Source organism: Coregonus lavaretus, assembly GCF_964263955.1.
Source record: "Coregonus lavaretus genome assembly, chromosome: 5".
Classification (NCBI taxonomy): domain Eukaryota; kingdom Metazoa; phylum Chordata; class Actinopteri; order Salmoniformes; family Salmonidae; genus Coregonus; species Coregonus lavaretus.
The window spans coordinates 24,026,346-24,050,599 of NC_139992.1; the positions used below are offsets into that span (position 1 = coordinate 24,026,346).

General features: G+C 42.0%; 1 protein-coding gene across 1 annotated transcript; it reads left to right on the plus strand.

Moving 5' to 3' along the window:
• LOC311129106 (T-box transcription factor TBX15-like) lies at positions 1-23,799 on the plus strand (the record flags this gene model as incomplete). The annotated part of the gene is made up of 8 exons (XM_084161389.1): positions 1-202; positions 7,035-7,242; positions 9,872-9,973; positions 12,728-12,899; positions 16,835-17,002; positions 18,555-18,619; positions 19,903-20,000; positions 22,976-23,799. 8 exons carry the CDS (start codon positions 1-3, stop codon positions 23,797-23,799), a joined length of 1,839 nt encoding a protein of 612 aa, XP_084017515.1.
• Between the last annotated feature and the right edge of the window lie 455 nt (positions 23,800-24,254).

Genomic DNA, 24,254 nt, shown 5'->3' on the forward strand with positions numbered 1-24,254 from the left:
ATGAGTGACAGGAGGCGATCTGCTGCTGCTCTGAGCTCAAGAGCGCACGCCTTTTCGGTGGAAGCCCTGATCGGGTCAAACAAGAAGAGAAAGCTCCGGGCCTGGGAGGAAAAGGATCTGGAGTTGTCTATGGAGAGCCTCGCCAACAACGGACAATTAGGAGACGGTGACGACCCTGTGCATTGTCTGGATATCGACCCCGGTCAGTGCATAACCACCATCACTTCATACTTTGTTTTTTTTAAATATTGTTATGTTCCATCAGAAAACTACGGATAGGCCTATCTAACGGAAAAGAGGAATACAAAAAAGGCTACTATTTCATCACCGTCTCTAAGATAACTACTTATAACGTTTTCCTCAGATAGGCCTACTAATGTGGAATAATATAGAACTTCTGTAGACTAATAGTGTCCATAAATAATGTAGTAGTTTAACACAGCCTAACTATCATACCATAATAGTGGTGTTTTAACTTTGCATAAATTATCAAAGGAGTTAACCAACCCCAAATATTTATTTTGTATAAATGCCTTCGTTTTAACAAATTAATTGGCCTGTCACGCGTCGGTCAGACCGACTGTGTCGATGCGTAATAAATTCTGCAGTCAAACTTTATTCATTAATCCAAATTTTTTACTGGAAATGTGAGCAACAACATTTCAACATTCACCTTTTGTTACTATACTGAAAAAATATATAAATTCAACATGCAACAATTTTTAAGATTTTACTGAGTTACAGTTCATATGAGGAAATCAGTACATTTAAATAAATTCATTAGGCCCTAATCTATGGATTTCACATGACTGGGAATACAGATATGTATCTGTTGGTCACAGATAATCCCCCCCCCCCCTCCCCCCTCAGGATCTCATCACAGTATTTTTGTGCATTCAAATTGCCATCGATAGTATGCAATTGGGTTTGTTGTCCGTAGCTTATGCCTGCCCATACCATAACCCCACCTCCACCATTGGGCACTCTGTTCACAACGTTGACATCAGCAAACCGCTTGCCCACATGACGCCATACACGTGGTCTGCGGTTGTGAGGCCAATTGGACATACAGCCAAATTCTCTAAAACGACATTGGAGATGGCCTATGGTAGAGAAATTAACATTAAATTATCTGCCAACAGCTCTGTTGGACATTCCTGCAGTCAGCATGCCAATTGCACGCTCCCTCAACTTGAGACATCTGTGGCATTGCGTTGTGTGACAAAACTGCACATTTTAGAGTGGCCTTTTATTGTTCCCAGCACAAGGTGCACCTGTGTAATGATCATGCTGTTTAATCAGCTTCTTGATATGCCACACCTGTCAGGTGGATGGATTTTCTTGGCAAAGGAGAAATGCTCACTAACAGGGATGTAAACACATTTGTGCACAACATTTGAGAGAAATAAGCTTTTTGTGCTTTTGGACAATTTCTGGGATATTTTCTTTCGGCTCATGAAACATGGGACCAACACTTTACATGTTGCCTTTATATTTTTGTTTAGTGTATTTCTGTCACGTCTACGCATACAATTTGATGCATATGTTGGATAAATGGAAATGAATAATAATAATAATAATAATATGCCATTTAGCAGACGCTTTTATCCAAAGCGACTTACAGTCATGCGTGCATACATTTTTTGTGTATGGGTGGTCCCGGCGATCGAACCCACTACCTGCTGAGCTACAGAGGAGTATCAGGAGTATCAGAATGCAATGACACTGTCGGTCTGATCAAGGCGTCACTAGACCATGACGCACGCAGAAAAACGCAGTAGCCTACTGCAGCAGAGCACGGTTCATGTTCTTATTGCACAATTAGGCTATCTTCATTCATATGATAAATGGTTACGTTAAACATTATATTACCATTGTGTCCCCTCTCCATTTGCAGAGGCCTAGCTGAGTAAATTTGCCCCGTCACTCTTTCACGCGTGCCTCTCTTGATACAATACAATTGACCATGCTAGTGACTCAAGTGGATACATGGTCAGTTGTAATTCATATTTACTTATTTAGATGGTCTTGAATTGGGAGAAATGTTTTGCTGAGATGAGGTAGGCCTATATTGGCAGAACGATTTAGTGTAGTTTCTGTGATTCAATGCAAATCATGCATTTTTGGAGCTTGGCACAATATGTAGAAATAAGCCATCACAAGCCACATCTGGGATACGTATACATTTTTTTGTGTGAGTTCAAATAGAATATGAGACAATGCGTCTGTGTAAGTGTAGGCCTATGTGTGCAAGTTGTTTTCACTTGGTTAGCCTGTGTGCCCTGCATTTTCTATTCTAATTTCGTGCAACATATCTATAGGCCTAGACTAACGCCGTCATTCTTCCTATTTGGGAAACAATAGGCCAATAAAACGTAGACCTACGTTTAAACTATTTTTATTATTATGTTTTATTACTTTATTTTTCCAATAGTATAGGCTAAACTATGTATCTATATAAAATTGAACGGACACGCAACCTCTGCCTGAGTTTGTGTCCTAGCCTACTGAAAATGGGTTCATTCGATAACTTTTATTGCGAAGGAAAAAATCACAGCTTTCAGTCAATTTTTGACAATCTCAGCAATCACCTATAAGGATAGTCTAAAGCAGAATTGGATATCAACGTTTATTTAATTCAAATTGATAATATTAATTTTGTAAGCCGAAATCGCCAAATCAAGAGGCTCAGGCTAATCTTTAAGGCCTATAAATCACGCAGGCTTTTTATTACTGTCAAAACATTTGATAATACTAAATCGCAAATATATTTTAGGTAAACAATTTGTTTTCACTTTTTCTTTGTTGCAAATGTTGTAATAACAAGTAGCCTGGCCTATCCGAATTTGCAATAGGCCAAAGTTATTGCATGCCTATGACGCAAGTCACATTAGATTCAAGATGGGCATATCCTATCATTTTAAATAATAGAATCTTCCAAATTATTTACGAAGACGCCTAGGCCTTTTTATGCAAACTTAAAACGAACTAATATGTGATTTAATAGGCGAAATGTCACAAAATTAATTGACTGTCTCGTCTTTTCTACGTCTTGGGGGATTTGGGGCAGGTTTGAATTTAATGTTCCATATCCCATTCTAACCCTCTCAGGCCACATATATGAATCATAAGCCTAATATGAAATGATATATCTCCTCTCAGCTCATTATAGCCTACATTGAATTTCAACAGACACGTAAACCAACGTCTCAATATTACAATTCCCATTACAAATGGATTCACAATAGGCCTAGTAGCCTATAGACAAAGCGCGAAGTCCCTCCTGCTTTTTTATCAAATAGGCCTACATTTTTTTTCTTTCTAAAAGGATCTCAAACTAATAGCCTATTTGATATTTCGCTCCTTTTTTTTTTTTTTTGCATTATAGACTATATGCCTATACATAGAAAATATCTTATTTGGTTAATTAGAAACCTAATTTAGCGTCACGTGCATGGCTTAATGATCTAGGCCTACACATGTATTTTCTAATTTTACAGTTCATTTTAGAGGCTGACTTGACCCTCACGCACAGAGGCTGTTGTCTGGCGCGTGATGCGCAACAGCAAGTGTTGTGAATTTGGGGGATGCCTCACAAATGCGTTGGACCGAACAAAATTTGTTCACAGCTGAGATGCAGGGTATCAGTACTACCATTAACTGCGATTCAGTCAGTCAAGGACAGGTTATACATCCTCCACGGTTTCACATGGGTCGTTTAAGTTAGAGTCGTCGTTGATTGAAAAGGCACATTGTCTCGCGAGCTCCAAGTCATATAGGAGCTAGATTCCTGGCAGCGTCGCAAGCAGTGTGAGTATCCAGCCTTGACTAGCCTCCAGTTGACGCGTATAGACCAGCCATCACTGAAAACAGCTAGTCTTTGTGGTCAGTTTGTGCGGTTTAGGCTTTTTACATAATGATTTTGCCTCCATGTGAGGCTTTCAAACCGACATGGTCAAATAACATTCTTATTGAAAGACACGTCATGGGGAAAAAAAAGATCAAAAGTGTAAGAAAACCACCACCACACAATAGTTTAAACTGGATTAATAACAATCCCGTTTAAAAATAAAATAAAAAAAACAATCCCGTTTCCCAGAGAGCCAGCATGTATGACAAACATTACCTTCGTTTCAGACAAGCACATGTAGGCCTATCTGCAGAATTTCCCCTCCAAAGCAAGGACTATTGTCAATATTAAATTGCCTGCCTTAAATGTAAATATCAGCACTGTCAGCAGTTTGTGTGTGTGTGCGTGCACTTGCGTGTGTCAGACAGAGAGAAACTGCTTTTCTTTTTATGGATTTACAAATAAATGTAAACATTCAGACTGGGAAATATATCACTATAGATTATCTTTAATCTCACTCTTAAACCTATTACTGGCCTGCTACATGGCTTGGACAGCGGTCTCTGTCTCACACTAGGAATCTGTATTATGGATAACCATGTACACTTTTTTTTTTTTTGTCTATGGAGTTACACTGATTTTTAAGAGACAGAATGTTTAATCTTTATAAAAAAAATTGAGCCCTGTATTTGTGATTTTGTGATTATTCTGTCCGTACTTCATTTAACTCTGAGGTTTCAATATGGTTAACCTATTCTATATAATAATATATTATATAGCCTAATATATGATATATACATTGTCACTTGGTACTTCTGGGGTGATGATTCCTCGTTCACAAAATGCAAATAGCTGCTCATTTTGTATGTTAGAAACCCAACTTTGAAAATGATGCCTCTGAGAAAAGCCTAAATGTAAACCAACAGATGTTTGTTTGCACTATTAAAAGGGTTTAATCCTTCTTTCATTGCCTCTCCCTAACATGTGCCTGAATTAATTACAGGCGGAAACAGGTGGCTCTGATTCTTGTGGATTGGGTTACTCTGCGATTTCATGGTTGGTAGATTGCTACTTACCCACTCTGTTACAACTGTATTAAATGCGTCTTCTATTCATAAACTTGTTCCTATAGAAAGGTCTTTACCTTGTAAAGGAAGTGTTGCAACAATCACCAATGAACATATGCAGTCATACTATATGAATAGCCAGTGCATTGTTCCAATTCAATCATCACAAACATTTTTGTTCGTAAAAAAAGTATATATATATTTGTAATTTTTTTTTGTCCAAATTAGATAATCACATAGTGAATAAGTTTCTGTAAGAATAATAAGCTGAAATCCATATTCTTTGCACCTACAAGCTGTTATTATTCACATTGAACGAGCTGGATTTCTTGTGTGTACCCAAGCTTTAACAAACAGAAGACGGCATTATTGTTATTTTTTAGACGTGGTAGAAGTATCAGTGGGAGAGAATCTATGTTCTCCATCTATTGAGGCTCCCCGCAAGTTGCTTTCTCTTTGCCTAACCACAAGTTAGTTAATTTGGGTTTTGAAAAAGTGGGTGCTGTTCTCCACAGTTTAGCCGAGGTTGACTACTGTCTATGATTGTCTAGTTAGTCAGCATTAGTCATGCACTTAAGGTTAGCACCAGATTTCTGACTCTGCTTCCACCTTTCTATCTGTAAGCTGCCATGAAGTGCTACTTCCTTCAATATATTTATTTATTTGTCCCTCACTCCATCTCTCTCATTCTCTTGATATGCATATTTCTACCCAGCAATATCCTGTGTAATGTGGGACAGATGTGTGTAGTTTTTCTCACACTTTTGTAGCTCTGCTCTGTACCTATTGGTTATAGTGGGTGGGACTGATAGCAGGCTGTCCGTGTGGAGGGGGACAGTGGGATAGCTGTGATGGACAGAGACTGGTCTGGTGACATGTGAGGGACAGCATGGTGACTCGGTGAGTGCTGGTGGATGGACGCGGTGTAGCTTGATGACAGTAAAGCGCCGAGACAACAGCAGCAGCCATGATGGCGCTGAGCAGGCCCAGATCTCTGGCCTGGCCCGCTGTGTGGCTGATGGCTGCTGGCTGCTGGATGCATGGTGGCTGTATGGGTCAATCAACAGTCGTTCTGTCTTGCCATGTTCCTTGGCTCACACAGAGAGAGTCATCACTGCCATTACAGTATACTGAAAGGATCTCTCACTCCCCTTCTCTGCACCTCACTCATCTCCCTCTTTGTCTCTGTGGTGGAGCTGTCCTGCCTGCAGTGTCTTCATGTCTCCACTCCATGCTCTTGTCTCTTGTTTTGGGGTCGTGATCACTTGGTGGTTAGTCCTGGGCCACACTCCAGTCTCTCAGCAGTCCTGCATCTGCATAAAACCCTGTTTGCATGGTGTGTCCTGCCAAAACAACCTACTCATGTCAGGGCCCTCAATAAATAATATCATATTACATATTGGCACATAAGGAGGAGACAAGTACATTAATAAGAAATTGAAATATACAATTCATAACTTTACAGTAGGCTGTATAGAATAAAACAAATACATATTTATGAGCTGATACATGGCTAAATGTTTTTTTCACTACATAGTGTTCTCAATGTCTAACATAAAATGTTGCAGCCAGTAATGTAAGCCTATAGGTTTCTTTGGAAGCTAAGATCTGGAACAGTTATTCTGGAAAATGTCGTTGACTATTCAAGTTCTTTATGCAGGCTATACATTTATTTTGCTATTGTATTTGTTCTTATTGTGTTGCCAGAGATTTCATTGGGGGAAAATATAGCTTTGTTAATATATGACATATGTAGACATAGTGATATGAATTACAGTTTGTAGTTGGCGTGACAATCAGTTGGGTTAAATATAGCTTTTAGAATTTTGTTGGTGGGCGTTCTTTCATGTAAAATGCACATTTCGTTTGATTGAAGCGTTACCCTTGTGGTTACTTTATGACATTTCAAACGCAAACGGAATAGTTTTAGAGTCAGATTTCTATTTTATTCTTTGAAATCCAACCAAACCAATATGATTTGAGTGAGTCAGATTCAGTGCTTTCTCGGAGTTCATGCTGCAGATGATTTGGCCTCAACCGTCAATACTCAACTAACTTTCCTGAGGCCCCCGCTTTACCAGGGCTACATTTTTTCATAATCGTGTTAATCTCCACAGATTCGGAGGCGAGCCCCGGTTCAGACGGCGAGGGTCTGGCGGAGAGGACGTCGTGCTCCTTCGGCTCCCCCGAGGACCTGGCCCCGGCGGCCTGCGAGCTGTCCCCCACTGCCTCAATGGAGGAGATTCAGGTGGAGCTGCAGTGCGCGGACCTCTGGAAGCGCTTCCATGAAATTGGCACGGAGATGATCATCACGAAAGCGGGGAGGTAAAGTAGCTGCTGCATATTTATGATTTAAAGGACTCCGCTGATTATTATATTTTCTTCTTGCACTTAAGATACACTCTTAGAAAAAAGGGTTCCAAAAGGGATCCTTTTTGGTTCCTCTGTGGAAAGGTTTCTACATGAAACACAAAATAGTTATACCTTGAACCAAAAGGGTTCTACCTGTAAAAATGGTTATTTAAAGGGTTCTCCTATGGGGACAGCCAAATAATCATTTTAGGTTTGATGTCACCTTTTTTTCTAAGGTGACACACACATTCACACACACACACACGTAGCCTATTTTTGCGCAAAAGACGCCCGTGCGCTATGCATTACCCCTGTAGCACGCATGTTTTTGAGGGGTGCTAATGTGTTGCACATGGGGGCAAGGGCTCCGGACACGCGAGGGCCGCTCTGTAATCACAGGCCATACATGACATATGAGGGTATTCCATGGCTGATGTTAGAGAATAGCCGGGGAAGAAAGGAACTGTTTCAAATTAATCTCTTTGAAACATGTTTTTGGTTTTCTTGCTCTTTTGGGCAGCAATTACAACCCAAGCCGAGTATATAACTTAACCTACACTGTTCTCATGAAGACCTTTCCCCCTCGCCAGGAACACCAGGTATTTCCCGTCCATTTTGAATTTAACGATCAAGCAACAGGCGAACGATGAATTTATGTAGTCGACTGATTCACGAAGAAGGCCTAGCAATAAAGCGGTCGTGGGTATGACTTTTTCCTCCATAAAACAAATGAAAAACACTGTGAAGGCATATCGTCTTCTGTAGGCCTATGGTTTATAATACATCATTTGTTTATTTCAAAACTAGGTTTAAGAAAGGTGAAGGTGTTCATCTAAAATCTAACCTAACGGGTTTTAGTTTTAAAGGCCACTTTATTTTACTCTGGTTCGTGAAATTCGACTTGCCCAGTTGCTTATTTCAACTCCCTTTTCTGACTATTTTTGTTGAAAAATATATTTAAATAATTGTCATTAATCAGGAATATTAGTTGTGTTTTAGGCTACCATTTATTGTCAATAAAAGCGAAATAGAGGCCCAGTAAAATCATCAGCATCAAGCCTTTTGATTTTTCCACATCTACAACCATGTATGGTCCAGTATTGCTCAGTTGATAGAGCATGTCGCTTGCACCACCAGGACCGTGAGTTCGATTCCCGGGTCCACCCATACGTTAAATGTATGCACGCATGACTGTAAGTCGTTTCGGATAAAAGCGTCTCCTAAATGGCATTTATTATTATTATTATTATTATTATTATTATTATTATTATTACTTTTAGGCTAATATTGGCCTACTACCTTTAATAACATAAAATATTATGATATGATGTTTAACTGCAGAAAATTGTATGATATTCATCACATTTAACAAAAATAGGCCTATAATAATTCCTCTGTATATGTGACATGCATTAGAAGGGAGTGAGGGCAGAGCAGTATAGGCTATATATGGCCTAACACGGGGATGCGCATATTTCTCTTAGTCTTCTCATTTGAAAAGCATGCTTTCCATTTCGTTAGACTAGATAGGCTATCCAATGATTATTTTCGTCAATGTATCATGTTGACCAATTAGTCTACATGTTTTTATGGAGAAATGGCAAGGACCAAGTTGTTTGCGTGTTTAATGTTCTTTTGGTAGGCCTCTATCAAATTACATAACATTTTAAATTTGTATTGTAAAGTTGTAGGTTTGTATTTTCCCGTTTGTTCTTCTGTTTTAATAACACATGTACACCAACTTTCAGTTAACCCATAAATCTGATTTACCTAAACAATATATGATCAACGTTGTTTTTGTGATATTCATGAATCAGATTTACGTTGTTAATCGCCCCATAAATATAATCAGTCCCTGTTTAAATGCAGTAGAGTTTACACGACTAGCTGCGTGTATTTCATGCCTCTGCTAATAATAAGCCTATAAATTCAGAGGAGAAAGGAAGTAAGAAAACAGACCTCTTTTGTCATTATGAGGGCAAAGATTTATGACGTTTAAATGAAAAGAAAAATGCAGCTTTTGAAGTGTAAAACAAGGAATTAACTTGAAAATGTCTCTGTGTATGTGCAGTCCTACTTTTAATATGGCTTCTTTTGTTTTTCATGGTTTGGTTTGCGTCGAATTACCAAAAAACTTCTCATGATTGGGTGCATATCTTCAAGGAAGAGTGAGTTTGTTGCTAGCTCCTGCATTAAAACAGTTTCAATCTTCTTTGAGGATGAAATGACTTACTTTCTTTCATCTGAATAATATTTATTTAATGAAGACATGGAATGTTGATACAGACATTTTAAGGAATTATCATAAAATTATGTGTCTAAGCGCTGTTATGAGGGGTGAAAATTAGCTATATGACTGGCAAGACATTGGTCAAACTTTAAACCATGTCCCTCTCTTGGGTCTTATGAATTTGCCCAGTGATTTGCCCAGTGGCATGCACTAGAATGTATTTCTAGTGGCATGATTGGAATTACTGTATACTTAATGTCTACATGTTGCAGGGTTCCTTTTTTAAGGGTGATACTCATAATCCAATATTCAACTTTGCAAGCTATATTTCTAATATCTCTCTCTCTCTCTCGCTCTCGCTCTCTCTCTCAGGCGGATGTTCCCTGCGATGAGAGTAAAGATTGTGGGTCTGGACTCCCATCAGCAGTATTACATAGCCATGGACATTGTTCCTGTGGACAATAAGAGATACAGGTATGCTCCTATCTTCCTAAGGTATGCTCACACTTCTTAGCACTTCCTAACATTTCCTAACTTGCCATCACTCATTCGGATGGGTGTGTACTATCGTGTGTGCTATCGCACGGGGATGTACAGATATATACACAACACATGCTATTGGAACATGACACTCTCCATGTCTGATATTGATGTTCTCATTCAGTCAAACCAAAATAGGCTCTACCCCCAACTTGGACAACATAGCCGATAAATAGTTGTTGTGTATTTTAAGATGGAGAGTAGTCCCCAAAAACCCAAAAAGCATAGATAGATCATTGCACATTTCAAATGGTATGCAGATATGCACATAAATCTGAATTGAACCTGAAACAATGACCTTTACAGTATGTCCATCTTGGGGATAGGTTTTTATGATGGATATCTCTGGCCAAAGTATCTGAATGAATTTCTGGCATAGAGCACATTGTCTGGAGAGAAAGAGACCATAGGAGAGGAGAATGAACAGTATTTATCATATGATGTGTGTATGGTTAGAGTGAGACCATAATATTGATAGCTTTATTCACTATGGAAATCGCAAAACATCTTTCTACCGTAAACCTGGTTCTTTGACCACGGTGGAATACAATTCTTATGATGTAAGATATTGTTTTAATGTACTACCTCAGCTGAAGGACGCAGTTTAATGTGTCATACATTGGTGATGTGGCAGAGCGACAGACAAATGGCGAAGTGTCATAGTTTCATTAATGTTATAGCAGTGTTACAGATGGGTCACAATGCCTTTGTTTAATTTTTTCTCTAATTTAACGGAGTACATCTTCAGTTTATATATCAATAACATGCATTAATGTTATATTATTGTTACAGACATTTTTACTATGTTTACATTTTATTTGATAAACAGGACTTGAGGAACCACTTTAACAATGCATTCATATTATTTTCCCCAGTTGTTTATTTATGTAAATGTTTCATTGTAGGATCATAGAACCCTGGCTCTCTAACTGACTGAAGCATTTGTCTACGAGGCGACGGTCTAGAGAACCAACATATTATGGAGGATTTTTAGAAGCCAAAAGATCTTGTAAAATTAAATAGGATTTTCTTCCTGGCTGGGGACTTTACCACAGGGCTTTGCAAACTGAGCTCCGAGCTGTAACTGGAATGTCTCATAGTTCTCATAGAATTGGGGTCTGGAAATAGTCTTTATTGAAATTTACTTGCTTTACTTAGGCTCTCTGCCTCTCTTCAGGAGTGTCTCATTTATACTGGGCTTGTTAAATCTCCATATTTTACTTGTCTTTTATGTGGACAGTTGGTATGTTCTAAATTTGAATCACAAACAGACACCAGCACTGTCTAACTCTTCAAATATTTGAAAACACTCTCATACACACACACATACGAAAACACGTTCACATACGAGGACTTGACTTAATGATGTAAACTCTGAGCACACACCAGTCAACCGTGTATGGCAGGGATGATCAATTAGATTCAACCACGGGCCATTTTTTTCTTTAGCGGATGGTCGGGGGGCCGAAACATAATCATTTCAAACCTTGCTTACATTTGTAAACGATCTAGAGTCTCTCTATTATGTAAGGGAATATTTGGGAACAGATTTCCAAAAATGTAAATCACTTGGAGCGGATTTCCTGGTGTTTTCACAGTCTTTTATGTCCCCCCTCCGAAAGAAAAAATAGATATACCTGTTGGGGACCCTGCTGTAGGGTAATGTAATAGTGATACTTACTTTGTCAGTTAAGGTAACCCAATATAAAGTACAGCCTGGGTTTGGCAAGTGTGTGTGAGTCTTTTAATGTGTGTGTCTGTCAGAATTTCTGTGTGTCCATAAAAGTATATATCTGTTTGAGTTGCATGCATACATATGTTGTGTGTGTGTGTGTGTGTGTGTGTGTGGTGTTGGATGAGGGGGCTAGGCTACCCTCATCTGTCCAAATGGTGTCACATAAAGTCAGGTCTTTATTGATTGTGCGGGAGTCAGATGGCAGATTTATGGAAGATGAAAGGGGGCTAATCAAATTTCCAGTCCTGTTTGGGGCTAAGGTCTCTCTTCTTCAACACTTTCCCTGTTACATAGAGCTTAACCCTAAACAGCACTCCAAACAGGAAATTACACAAACCCTGGCATTCTGTGTGTGTGTGTGTGTGTGTTTGGTCTGGTGTGTGTTTGTGTGCGTGTTTCTTGTGTGCTAAAGAGGTGAGAGAGTGTGTACGTGTGTACAGGGTGGTCAAGGCTGTGTGTGTGTGTGAGAGAGAGAGAGAGAGACCAAGAGGGTGGTGTAACGCTGCTAGACAATAACAAAGAGGCCAAATTAGAGTTTTGTCGCTGAGTGAAGACTTTGGAAGAAGCGTTGCAGCTAAGCACTTTCAACTGTGCGCATGGACAGAACTAAAGGCAAACAGCTGTGCTTGGGGCTACAGTGGATTGGAGTCCCTCTCTTGCGTCAGTCAGTCAGTGAGGGGAATGCTCTGTGCTGGGCAGGGCAGCCATATTGTACTCTAACGTAAAATGTTATGACTGAGCTTAATTGTGAATATGTCGTTAAAAGCATATGTAGTATGTGTGGGGATATTTGATATCTCTATTGTGAGCAAGCTCTGCAACACATGACACATGAACTCCATGACTACAATGCTTCACAATAACATATGTAAAACCCGTGGAAAAAAACAGAGAATCAAATGTGAAATAAGGTTTGGTGCTGATACGTCTGTCACTGTGTGTCTGTCCTCCAGGTATGTGTATCACAGCTCCAAGTGGATGGTGGCGGGGAACGCGGACTCCCCAGTGCCCCCGCGGGTCTACATCCACCCAGACTCCCTGGCCTCTGGAGACACCTGGATGAGGCAGGTGGTCAGCTTCGACAAACTCAAACTCACTAACAACGAGCTGGACGACCAGGGCCATGTGAGTGAGCCGGTGAGCCGGCTTAACTTGACATACCATACTCTTGCCTCTCTCCTACACCTGTGCACTTTTACACCTGTACACTAATATAAAGATGTAATTGTACTGTTTCAGTATTTCTCAAAGTGTTTTACATTGTAATATGGGAATTTACTTACATTTTAGTCATTTTTGCAGATGCACTTATTCAGAGCGACTTACAGTTAGTGAGTGCATACATTTTACTTCACCCCACCCATGTGTAGATAAGACTATTCTTAGAGAAGAATACTATTTTTTTTCTACTGCGGTCTTCATCGACTGATGCTGAAATAGTCGATCAGCATTGATGTAGTTATGGCACAAGATGGATCTCCTCATGACATGAACTCCGTGCTGTTACAGGCCAGATTGCTTTTATTACGGGGCCTTGACGTTGTTGAAACAGTCAGAAGAGCCAGTGCAAATCAATTTCTCCATAGAGGTCCTGATTTAGTGATGCCAGGTAATGTAATTACTCAAGATGGACCCAACCTATGCAGCCATGATGGAGAGATACATCATTTTTAGAATCTTCTCTCAAAATGGCTGCCAGTGGCTTCATGTAGCTTAGTGAGGCGCTGATGGGCTGGCACATTCAGGTCCTCATATGGGCCTGTTTTCCACCCGGCCAGCTGATGTTATCGCAGCTCCGTTATTCTGACAAATGTAATAACAGATGGGTGTTAGATGCAGCAGTGGGCACGTATTTTTGGGGGGAGTTAGGCATGGCCCCTTTTTCTCTCCCACAGTTGTGTTATAAGGCCTTTGTTCCGCTGGAGGCATCGAGGCGAGAGGAAATTAACTTTGGAACTTCATGTGTGGGAAACCTCATCGCAGATAGGCGGGTATCTGTCCCATCACTCTTCTCTTCTTCCTCCGACTTGCCATACTATCAAACCTCTCCATCAACAGTGGTTGCTATAATAAGGGAAAGGGAAAGGGGGATACCTAGTCAGTTGTACAACTGAATGCATTCAACTGAAATGTGTCTTCCGTATTTAACTCAACCCCTCTGAATCAGATAAGCAGGGCTATTGGTTCTTAAAAACCTCTAAAACTCTAAGCCGTTGGGGGGGCCTAACATATGGAATTGTTTTAAGATGGTCATACCATGGATCATTTAGCTATTTGATTTAGAATTTTAGGACCCCTTTAGGTATATGTTTTTTGGGGATAAAATATTGAATTTGGCCTTTACTACTATAGCCCATAGAAAAACGCATTGAATATCACGTTTATAAATGGCAAAAAACACAGACAAAAAATGTATCATAAAGTTTTAAAGTGTCTGTTCTATGTCTCTAGGAGATATAAGAAAGCTCAGGAAATCTTTTTGTTTTTTTGGACACATATTTAACCCCTTATTTTTGTTGGCACAAAACTACCTCCATACTTCCATTTGTTTATATGGGTTACCTTCAGACGAGTCCTGTGACACTTGTGTGGGTCGTAGAGCAAAACGGAGAGTCTCCCCTTTCCATAGATTGGTCATAATAGTACAGATGTTTTCATGAGAAGACCGATTTTCGGGATGTCTCATGGTCTGACAAACACCTCTGTAGCTCGGCCACCTTCCACCGCAGATGCGGAAGGCCGACATAGGCGGATGTGGTGGATTGAGACGCAGCCCATGCAACAAATATATCTCTAGCTTAAACTGACGGATTTTGATGGGGATTTTTTTTATTATGTTACTTAGATTGACGCATGGGTGATTAGCCAAGATGATTAGCTTTCGCTTGTTATTCATGTAAATATGTAATAAATACACTGCTCAAAAAAATGAAAGGGAACACTTAAACAACACAATGTAACTCCAAGTCAATCACACTTCTGTGAAATCAAACTGTCCACTTAGGAAGCAACACTGATTGACAATAAATGTCACATGCTGTTGTGCAAATGGAATAGACAACAGGTGGAAATTATAGGCAATTAGCAAGACACCCCCAATAAAGGACTGGTTTTGCAGGTGGTGACCACAGACCACTTCTCAGTTCCTATGCTTCCTGGCTGATGTTTTGGTCACTTTTGAATGCTGGTGGTGCTTTCACTCTAGTGGTAGCATGAGACGGAGTCTACAACCCACACAAGTGGCTCAGGTAGTGCAGCTCATCCAGGATGGCACATCAATGCGAGCTGTGGCAAGAATGTTTGCTGTGTCTGTCAGCGTAGTGTCCAGAGCATGGAGGCGCTACCAGGAGACAGGCCAGTACATCAGGAGACGTGGAGGAGGCCGTAGGAGGGCAACAACCCAGCAGCATGACCGCTACCTCCGCCTTTGTGCAAGGAGGAGCAGGAGGAGCACTGCCAGAGCCCTGCAAAATGACCTCCAGCAGGCCACAAATGTGCATGTGTCTGCTCAAACGGTCAGAAACAGACTCCATGAGGCTGGTATGAGGGCCCGACGTCCACAGGTGGGGGTTGTGCTTACAGCCCAACACCGTGCAGGACGTTTGGCATTTGCCAGAGAACACAAAGATTGGAAAATTCGCCACTGGCGCCCTGTGCTCTTCACAGATGAAAGCAGGTTCACACTGAGCACGTGACAGAGTCTGGAGACGTCGTGGAGAACGTTCTGCTGCCCGCAACATCCTCCAGCATGACCGGTTTGGCGGTGGGTCAGTCATGGTGTGGGGTGGCATTTCTTTGGGGGGCCGCACAGCCCTCCATGTGCTCGCCAGAGGTAGCCTGACTGCCATTAGGTACCGAGATGAGATCCTCAGACCCCTTGTGAGACCATATGCTGGTGCGGTTGGCCCTGGGTTCCTCCTAATGCAAGACAATGCTAGACCTCATGTGGCTGGAGTGTGTCAGCAGTTCCTGCAAGAGGAAGGCATTGATGCTATGGACTGGCCCGCCCGTTCCCCAGACCTGAATCCAATTGAGCACATCTGGGACATCATGTCTCGCTCCATCCACCAACACCACGTTGCACCACAGACTGTCCAGGAGTTGGCGGATGCTTTAGTCCAGGTCTGGGAGGAGATCCCTCAGGAGACCATCCGTCACCTCATCAGGAGCATGCCCAGGCGTTGTAGGGAGGTCATACAGGCACGTGGAGGCCACACACACTACTGAGCCTCATTTTGACTTGTTTTAAGGACATTACATCAAAGTTGGATCAGCCTGTAGTGTGGTTTTCCACTTTAATTTTGAGGGTGACTCCAAATCCAGACCTCCATGGGTTAATAAATTTGATTTCCATTGATACTTTTTGTGTGATTTTGTTGTCAGCACATTCAACTATGTAAAGAAAAAAGTATTTAAAAAGATGATTTCATTCATTCAGATCTAGGATGTGTTATTTTAGTGTTCCCTTTATTTTTTTGAGCAGTGTATGTAACTGAAATCACTTCATAACTACAGTAGGCCTATTATTTTAATGACATTACTACATGTATTGTTTTGACAATAGATCTGTCAGATAAGTCCCTGGGCTGCTCTGTGTTGTTGTGAGCTCAGTGTGTGTATGTGTGACTGAGGCGGGTTTGACCTGACTCAGAACCCCGGCCCTAACTGGGGGTCCCCTGGACCGAGCAGTGGGGCAAGGTGAAGAGGATGGGGGGCTGGAATATTACATTTACTGTCAATGTTATACGTTATTGTTTCCCCAATCTGTTTGAAATGACCCACTTAGTTGTTTGCGGCTCCAGGGAGGCTTTCTCACTCGGGATGTAATCAAGAGCAGACAGCGAGCCAGAGGGAAGGCTGGGCCACCATAGCCGGAAGCCTCAGCTCTGCTCTCTGGTGTTAAATACTTACCTTACCACCTCTCTCATCAGAAGTGTGGACTTGTGTTCTTCTTAATCATACAACCCTGATATGAACTCAGACTTGTTTAGACACACACAGGCACATGCACACACATACACACACACAATGTAACCATTACAATCTCTCTGTGGTTTCAGATCATCCTCCACTCCATGCATAAGTACCAGCCTCGTGTCCATGTGATCAGGAAGGACTTCAGCAGTGACCTGTCCCCTACCAAGCCTGTTCCCAGCGGAGAGGGAGTGAAGACCTTCAGCTTCCCTGAGACTGTCTTCACCACTGTCACCGCCTACCAGAACCAACAGGTCTGAGGCCAGACACCTTTCTCTTTGTTCCTACGATGCTGTTGCCACTCAATTGGTCTATCTGCACCAGCCTTAGGTTCAATTCAAGTTTAATTTGAGTCAATTCTGGAAGTGAACTTAAAGTGGAACTGACACCGTTTTAACTACTTTGCAGATATGAATGAAACAAACAGACAATCATAATATCAGTCCAAAATATCAAATTCACAGTTTATGCCTCAAAACCAACTTTGTAAGAGGTTAAAAAAAATTGTTATATTTGACTCAAAATTCCATTACGTATAGTCAGGTATTGTTGGCAGAATAGATGGATGCAGTCAATGCATGATTAATATAATTAACTAATACAATGCTTGGCAGTCTAATAAAAATTGCTATCAGGTTGTAAATCACAACTCATACATTGTTTGCTGCCTGAAGCCGTTCGGCTGATGCACAAATAAGGGTGAAAGTAAGGTGGATATCTCAACACAATCAAACTAGCATGGGCAATGATCATAAGTCATAATGTGGCTAATATGCTATTTTATTTATTTATGTATTTATTTAGCAAGCTAAAAACACAGAGCCTTGATGTAGCTAGGATGTAATGTCATCACACAAAAAGTTTTTAGCAGCTTCGGTGGCACAGCTAAGTTGCAGGTGTCATTTGGTTAGCTAGCTAACAAGAAATGTGACTCGCTTCTGAACTTGAACGACTGTTATCCACAGGAAACTCTTAGTTGTCAATCAAATGTATTTGTCATCGATCAAATTGGCAGGCAGGCAAGCAAGCTGGTAAATCCCATTCAGTTTTCAAAAACGTGGGTTATGGGACATAAGCTGGTATTGGAAGGCAGGCTGCAGCAGGGCAAGCGAGCAGGCTACTATTCCCCATCATATCAGTGCAACTACACGCTGAAAAATCTGACCGTTTTCCCTTTTGTCTGGGCTTTATCCCTCACTAGATTTCATTTTAGCTCATCTGGCTCTTTCTAAAGTCGTGCTGTTGCAGCTGCCTGTAAACATACAGATAAAAGTGAATGGCATACCCCAGTATGGCAATGGGTTATTTGCATATACGCCAACTGAAGCTCTGATTGGTTATGGTGCACCGGTCTGTTTTTATTAGTTTTTATTTGGCGGTGTCTATTAATTGCCCAAATGCACGGCAGCTTTCCCACTCATATTACTATATATAATTTTCACAAATACCCGACTAGACGTCATTCCCAAACATTCTATGAATGTATCAAAATGTGAAACGCTCACTTGTCACAAAATGTAAAAAAAAATTCACTATATTCTTCCCGAGGGTGTACAGTATATAAACATATTGTAATGAGATGTAAGGTGGTAAAACGCTCTCAGTTCCTCTTTAAATTCAGTTTATGAATGGAAAATTGACAATTATTATTATTTAAAAAAAAATGAATTCCTTTATTCATTCAAACATTCTTTCATTTACACTTCAGTTTCTTTTGAAATCTTTATATTGACCCGTTTTTCCCCTCTCCAACGTGCATCGGTCGTATGTAATTTGTTTTGATTGTCATGTTTTTCTTTCCCACAGATAACTAGACTAAAGATCGACCGCAACCCATTTGCTAAAGGATTTCGGGATTCAGGTAGAAACAGGTATACATTCCTCCACTAACCCGAGGTCCGTGTAATACAACCTGTCTCAGCGTTCGCAATGCTGTGTGCCGCAAATCGGTCCTTTTCTCCAACGTGGCCTTTAATATGGAAATAATCCCCTGGAGATACCTCCTAATCCCATATGCTGCTCCATATAAAATCAGTCACTCTCTCCCCAGCCAAGAAAACCCCACTACATCTGAGATAGAACCACAGGTTCTGGGTAGGGGAGAGCTCTCTCTCTCTCTCTCGCTCTTGCTCTCAGTCCAGATTATCATATGTAACAGGGAAAACACTGAACCAGACCCCCAGCACATGAAAGCTCCCCTCCCATCTGGAGCGAATTATTGGCACAGTTATTTGAGACATCTTTTTTCATTTTTCAAACAATAGAGTGCCTGATTTATGAACTAGCATTAGAATTTAATTGCAGAAAACTACAGATGAAAAGATGATGTAGAAATAAGATATCTATAGACAGAAAATGTATCCTCACACATATCCCCCTAACTCTACTCATATCAATGCATTACAGTAGTAATTTACCTCATTACTGTTAAACTGTCAGTTATTCCACATTATAGCGAACTGAAATGAATTAAAACGAGGACATATTACACAAGCTGATTCGTTAATTAACTACTGGGTTGTTTCCCCTCTATGAATTTATATCTTAATATAGAGCTCTCTCTCAGGCATTAAATTATGATTGTCGTCAACTAGATTTTTTGACTGGTGACACTTGACTTTATGAGGTAAAACAGGGCAGAGCTCATTTGTTGGGTTTTGGTCCTGAGCGCTATGAATGAGTGCACTGATGGCCAGGGCCAGTGTGATTAGCGTAGCGCGCAAATGAGCTGGAATGGCCCGGGAGTTACTGGCCCTAAAATAACATGGTCAGGACAGGCCCTCGTTTCCCTGGGACAGGGCCCAGAGGCGCACACGGGAGTAAATCATGCAGTAAGGAGAACCGTGTACAGATTCAAGATGAAACGTCACTCAGATTTATGATCACAGTAAAAACCTGCACATTTTAATGGCTCCAGTTTCCTCCCAGTCTGACTCCACTTCTTCTTCTCTTCCTCCCTCCTCTCTCATTCTCACTTACACTCCTTCCTTTCTCTACGTCCCTCTCTCGCTCTTTGACTATCTGTTTTGCCGTCACAACTCTTCCTTCCTCTTTCTCTTACCCCGGCTTTGTTATGTTTTATGTATCCGTCCCTCACACTGACCCTCTTTTTTTTTCTCCACTGTTTCAGTCTCTCATTCTCTCTCTCACACAGGACTGGTCTGGAGGCGATCATGGAGACCTATGCGTTCTGGAGACCGCCTGTGAGGACACTCACATTTGAGGACTTCACCAACATGCAGAAACAGCAAGGTGTGTACAACTGTCTCTAAACTATGACCTAATCTCTACAATCTTCTATAATACAGTGGGGAAAAAAAGTATTTAGTCAGCCACCAATTGTGCAAGTTCTCCCACTTAAAAAGATGAGAGAGGCCTGTAATTTTCATCATAGGTACACGTCAACTATGACAGACAAATTGAGAAAAAGAAATCCAGAAAATCACATTGTAGGATTTTTTATGAATTTATTTGCAAATTATGGTGGAAAATAAGTATTTGGTCACCTACAAACAAGCAAGATTTCTGGCTCTCACAGACCTGTAACTTCTTCTTTAAGAGGCTCCTCTGTCCTCCACTCGTTACCTGTATTAATGGCACCTGTTTGAACTTGTTATCAGTATAAAAGACACCTGTCCACAACCTCAAACAGTCACACTCCAAACTCCACTATGGCCAAGACCAAAGAGCTGTCAAAGGACACCAGAAACAAAATTGTAGACCTGCACCAGGCTGGGAAGACTGAATCTGCAATAGGTAAGCAGCTTGGTTTGAAGAAATCAACTGTGGGAGCAATTATTAGGAAATGGAAGACATACAAGACCACTGATAATCTCCCTCGATCTGGGGCTCCACGCAAGATCTCACCCTGTGGGGTCAAAATGATCACAAGAATGGTGAGCAAAAATCCCGAACCACACGGGGGGACCTAGTGAATGACCTGCAGAGAGCTGGGACCAAAGTAACAAAGCCTACCATCAGTAACACACTACGCCGCCAGGGACTAAAATCCTGCAGTGCCAGACGTGTCCCCCTGCTTAAGCCAGTACATGTCCAGGCCCGTCTGAAGTTTGCTAGAGTGCATTTGGATGATCCAGAAGAGGATTGGGAGAATGTCATATGGTCAGATGAAACCAAAATAGAACTTTTTGGTAAAAACTCAACTCGTCGTGTTTGGAGGACAAAGAATGCTGAGTTGCATCCAAAGAACACCATACCTACTGTGAAGCATGGGGGTGGAAACATCATGCTTTGGGGCTGTTTTTCTGCAAATGGACCAGGACGACTGATCCGTGTAAAGGAAAGAATGAATGGGGCCATGTATCGTGAGATTTTGAGTGAAAACCTCCTTCCATCAGCAAGGGCATTGAAGATGAAACGTGGCTGGGTCTTTCATCATGACAATGATCCCAAACACACCGCCCGGGCAACGAAGGAGTGGCTTCGTAAGAAGCATTTCAAGGTCCTGGAGTGGCCTAGCCAGTCTCCAGATCTCAACCCCATAGAAAATCTTTGGAGGGAGTTGAAAGTCCGTGTTGCCCAGCGACAGCCCCAAAACATCACTGCTCTAGAGGAGATCTGCATGGAGGAATGGGCCAAAATACCAGCAACAGTGTGTGAAGACTTACAGAAAACGTCTGACCTGTGTCATTGCCAACAAAGGGTATATAACAAAGTATTGAGAAACTTTTGTTATTGACCAAATACTTATTTTCCACCATAACTTGCAAATAAATTCATAAAAAATCCTACAATGTGATTTTCTGGATTTTTTTTCCTCATTTTGTCTGTCATAGTTGACGTGTACCTATGATGAAAATTACAGGCCTCTCTCATCTTTTTAAGTGGGAGAACTTGCACAATTGGTGGCTGACTAAATACTTTTTTCCCCACTGTATATACTCTTTCACTGTCACTTCATATCTTTCCTTTACCTCACAACACGTCAATTATCTTAATCAGTCTGGTCATCACCACCTGTTTTGGCACCTCCCTTTAACTTGGAATCTGCAGAACTTTTCACATTCTGCAGGGCCTTGAAATACAATTATTAAATGAACACTGTGGCTTTTGGACGGCTTTGTGACATGAGTGGAATCACCCCGATGCTTTAAAGCAAGCCGATTTCTTCAGCGCCCCTTCCTCTGAGGTTATGATGACGTTACACCTCTCAGTATTTTGTCTGTGCCGACATCTGTTTGTTATCACAAACTCCTCCAAACCGATTAGACGTTAATTAGAGTCCTCGCGCCGCTGATGAACGTTGGGCGCGCCGTAAGGGCTCGGAGCTGGAGCATGTGTCGTCCCCCTACCTCCACTCCCGTCCCCCCCAGCGGCACCAGACGCCCGTCCAGCGGGGTAATAAACAGTTCCCCTCAGCGACGCTGAAGCTACTCTAACCCCTGCCCGACCAGAGAGGAAAACATGACATCACTATGATATCCTCCTCTCCTGGCCAACAGAACCCTGCAGAACTGAGCTGAACATTATCGAAGGCATATGGTGCAGTCAGAATCAGAACCCTGGCCAAGAGAGAGTCCTGAATTAGTTAGTTATGCAGTTTTTCTTTTCTTTAGTTGGTTTCAAACTGGATTTCTCTAACATTCAAATGAATGCGGGCCAAATTCTCATTAATAAAGAAATATGTGAGTGATATCCCACAGCTATCGGTCGATTCCATAAGCTTTACTTATTGCATGTTAACCTGTGCCAAGATGTCCATTCATGTCTAAATTATGAATGCATGATTCTTTGAGAAAAGGGGCAAGCTCGGAGCTCTGTTGACCAGACATGTACTGTACCAAACTGAAGCCACATTTATGCTCAGAAACAAGTACTGTTATTTTAGGGTTTAGGATCCCATAAATACTACTATTTCAAAGAAGTAATGATGTCATGCAATTAGTCCTTAAAATCAGATGTTGAGGAAATGAAAGTGGTAAAGTCAGCTGAAATTGACCAGTAAGTGTAATATCGAATTCTTTAATACATGTGAATTAAGTGGCTTATGCACCAGCCTTAAACAGGGCTCTCATATTTGACCGGTTAAGATCAAATGGCAGCAGTTGCTGGAATGAGACATTCTGACGGCGATAGGTCGAATGGCTGAAATGAGAGATACTCTGAGTGTGATTGTTGGCCAATGCTTCTGTTGTTTCACTCCGTAGCGCTGGCTCTGTCTCACTGTCTTTGCGTTGAGTGTGTGTGTGTCCCTGTGTGTTTTTCAGGAGGAAGCACCGGCACCTCTCCCACCACCTCCAGCACAGGAGCCCCCTCCCCTTCTGGCGCAGCTCACCTCCTGTCCCCCTCCTGCTCCCCACCCACCTTCCACCTGGCCCCCAACACCTTCAACGTGGGCTGCAGGGAGAGCCAGCTGTGCAGCATGGGCTTGTCTGAGTACCCGGCCTGCGCCCGCAGCAACATGGCGGCCCTGCAGGGCTACGGGGGCCTGGCCGACAGCTCCTATGGACGCCTCCAGGCAGCAGGGGGCGCTGTGGCCTCAGTCCAGCAGTCTGAATCCTTCCTGCCCCAGAGGACGTCCTCCCTGATCGCTGCGGGCATGCAGGGGGGTGGCCACGGCTCTCTGTCTGGCGGCAGCGGTGGCGGGAAGATGGATGCCTACGGAGGTCAGCTCACCTCGTTCCCGGCCTCCCAGCTGCAGTATGTGATGCAGGGTGGCGCTAGCTCTGCCTCTGGCTCCTCCTCCTCCTCCTCAGGCTCCTCCCCCTCTTCTGCCCACATGTTCAGCGGGGGCCACCACCATGTACAGCAGGGATCTTACAACACCTTCTCACTCCACAATCCCTACAACCTGTATGGATACAACTTCCCCACCTCCCCTCGCCTGGCCGCCAGCCCTGAGAAGACCCAGAGCGGCCTCCTATGCTCCTCCTCCTCTGCCGGGGTGTTTGCCGAGCGCCAATACCTGTCCAACGGTGGCATGGACAGCATGCACATGATTGGCAATCCCTCCGCTGGCCAGCAGGGGGCTGGCTCCTGTGATGGCCGTCAGTATGGCTCATCCTCTCAGATGTCCATGCACATTGTGTAAAAACTGAGATCCCACTTTTGACACCAATTTTCACTGTCCTGTTATTTCAAGTTCTGTATCTTCTACTAAGAATTGATGTTGAGTCATTTTACATTTAGCGTTGTTTGTAATACTGAGGTACAAAGTGAACCTTTCAAAAAATGACTTTTCATCTCATTGTGTTTTTTTTTTTTTTTTTTCACCCCACATGCTTTAAACAAGGAAGTGGAACTGTTATTTAATTACTACAATAGTGTTAAAAAGGGGAAGTGAAACCATATACCGTACTCTCAGTGACTGTTTAGAACCCTAACCCCAACCATGGGGACACAGGGGGATACATGAAAGAGAGGAGACCACATACTCTTACTGTCGAGGGATTCTCAGGAGTGAACCTATGAATCTGTTATGGTGCAATAGTAATGACAGTCTCTACAGTAACTCAGCCTTGTTGCTATGGACTATATCCAGCCCCG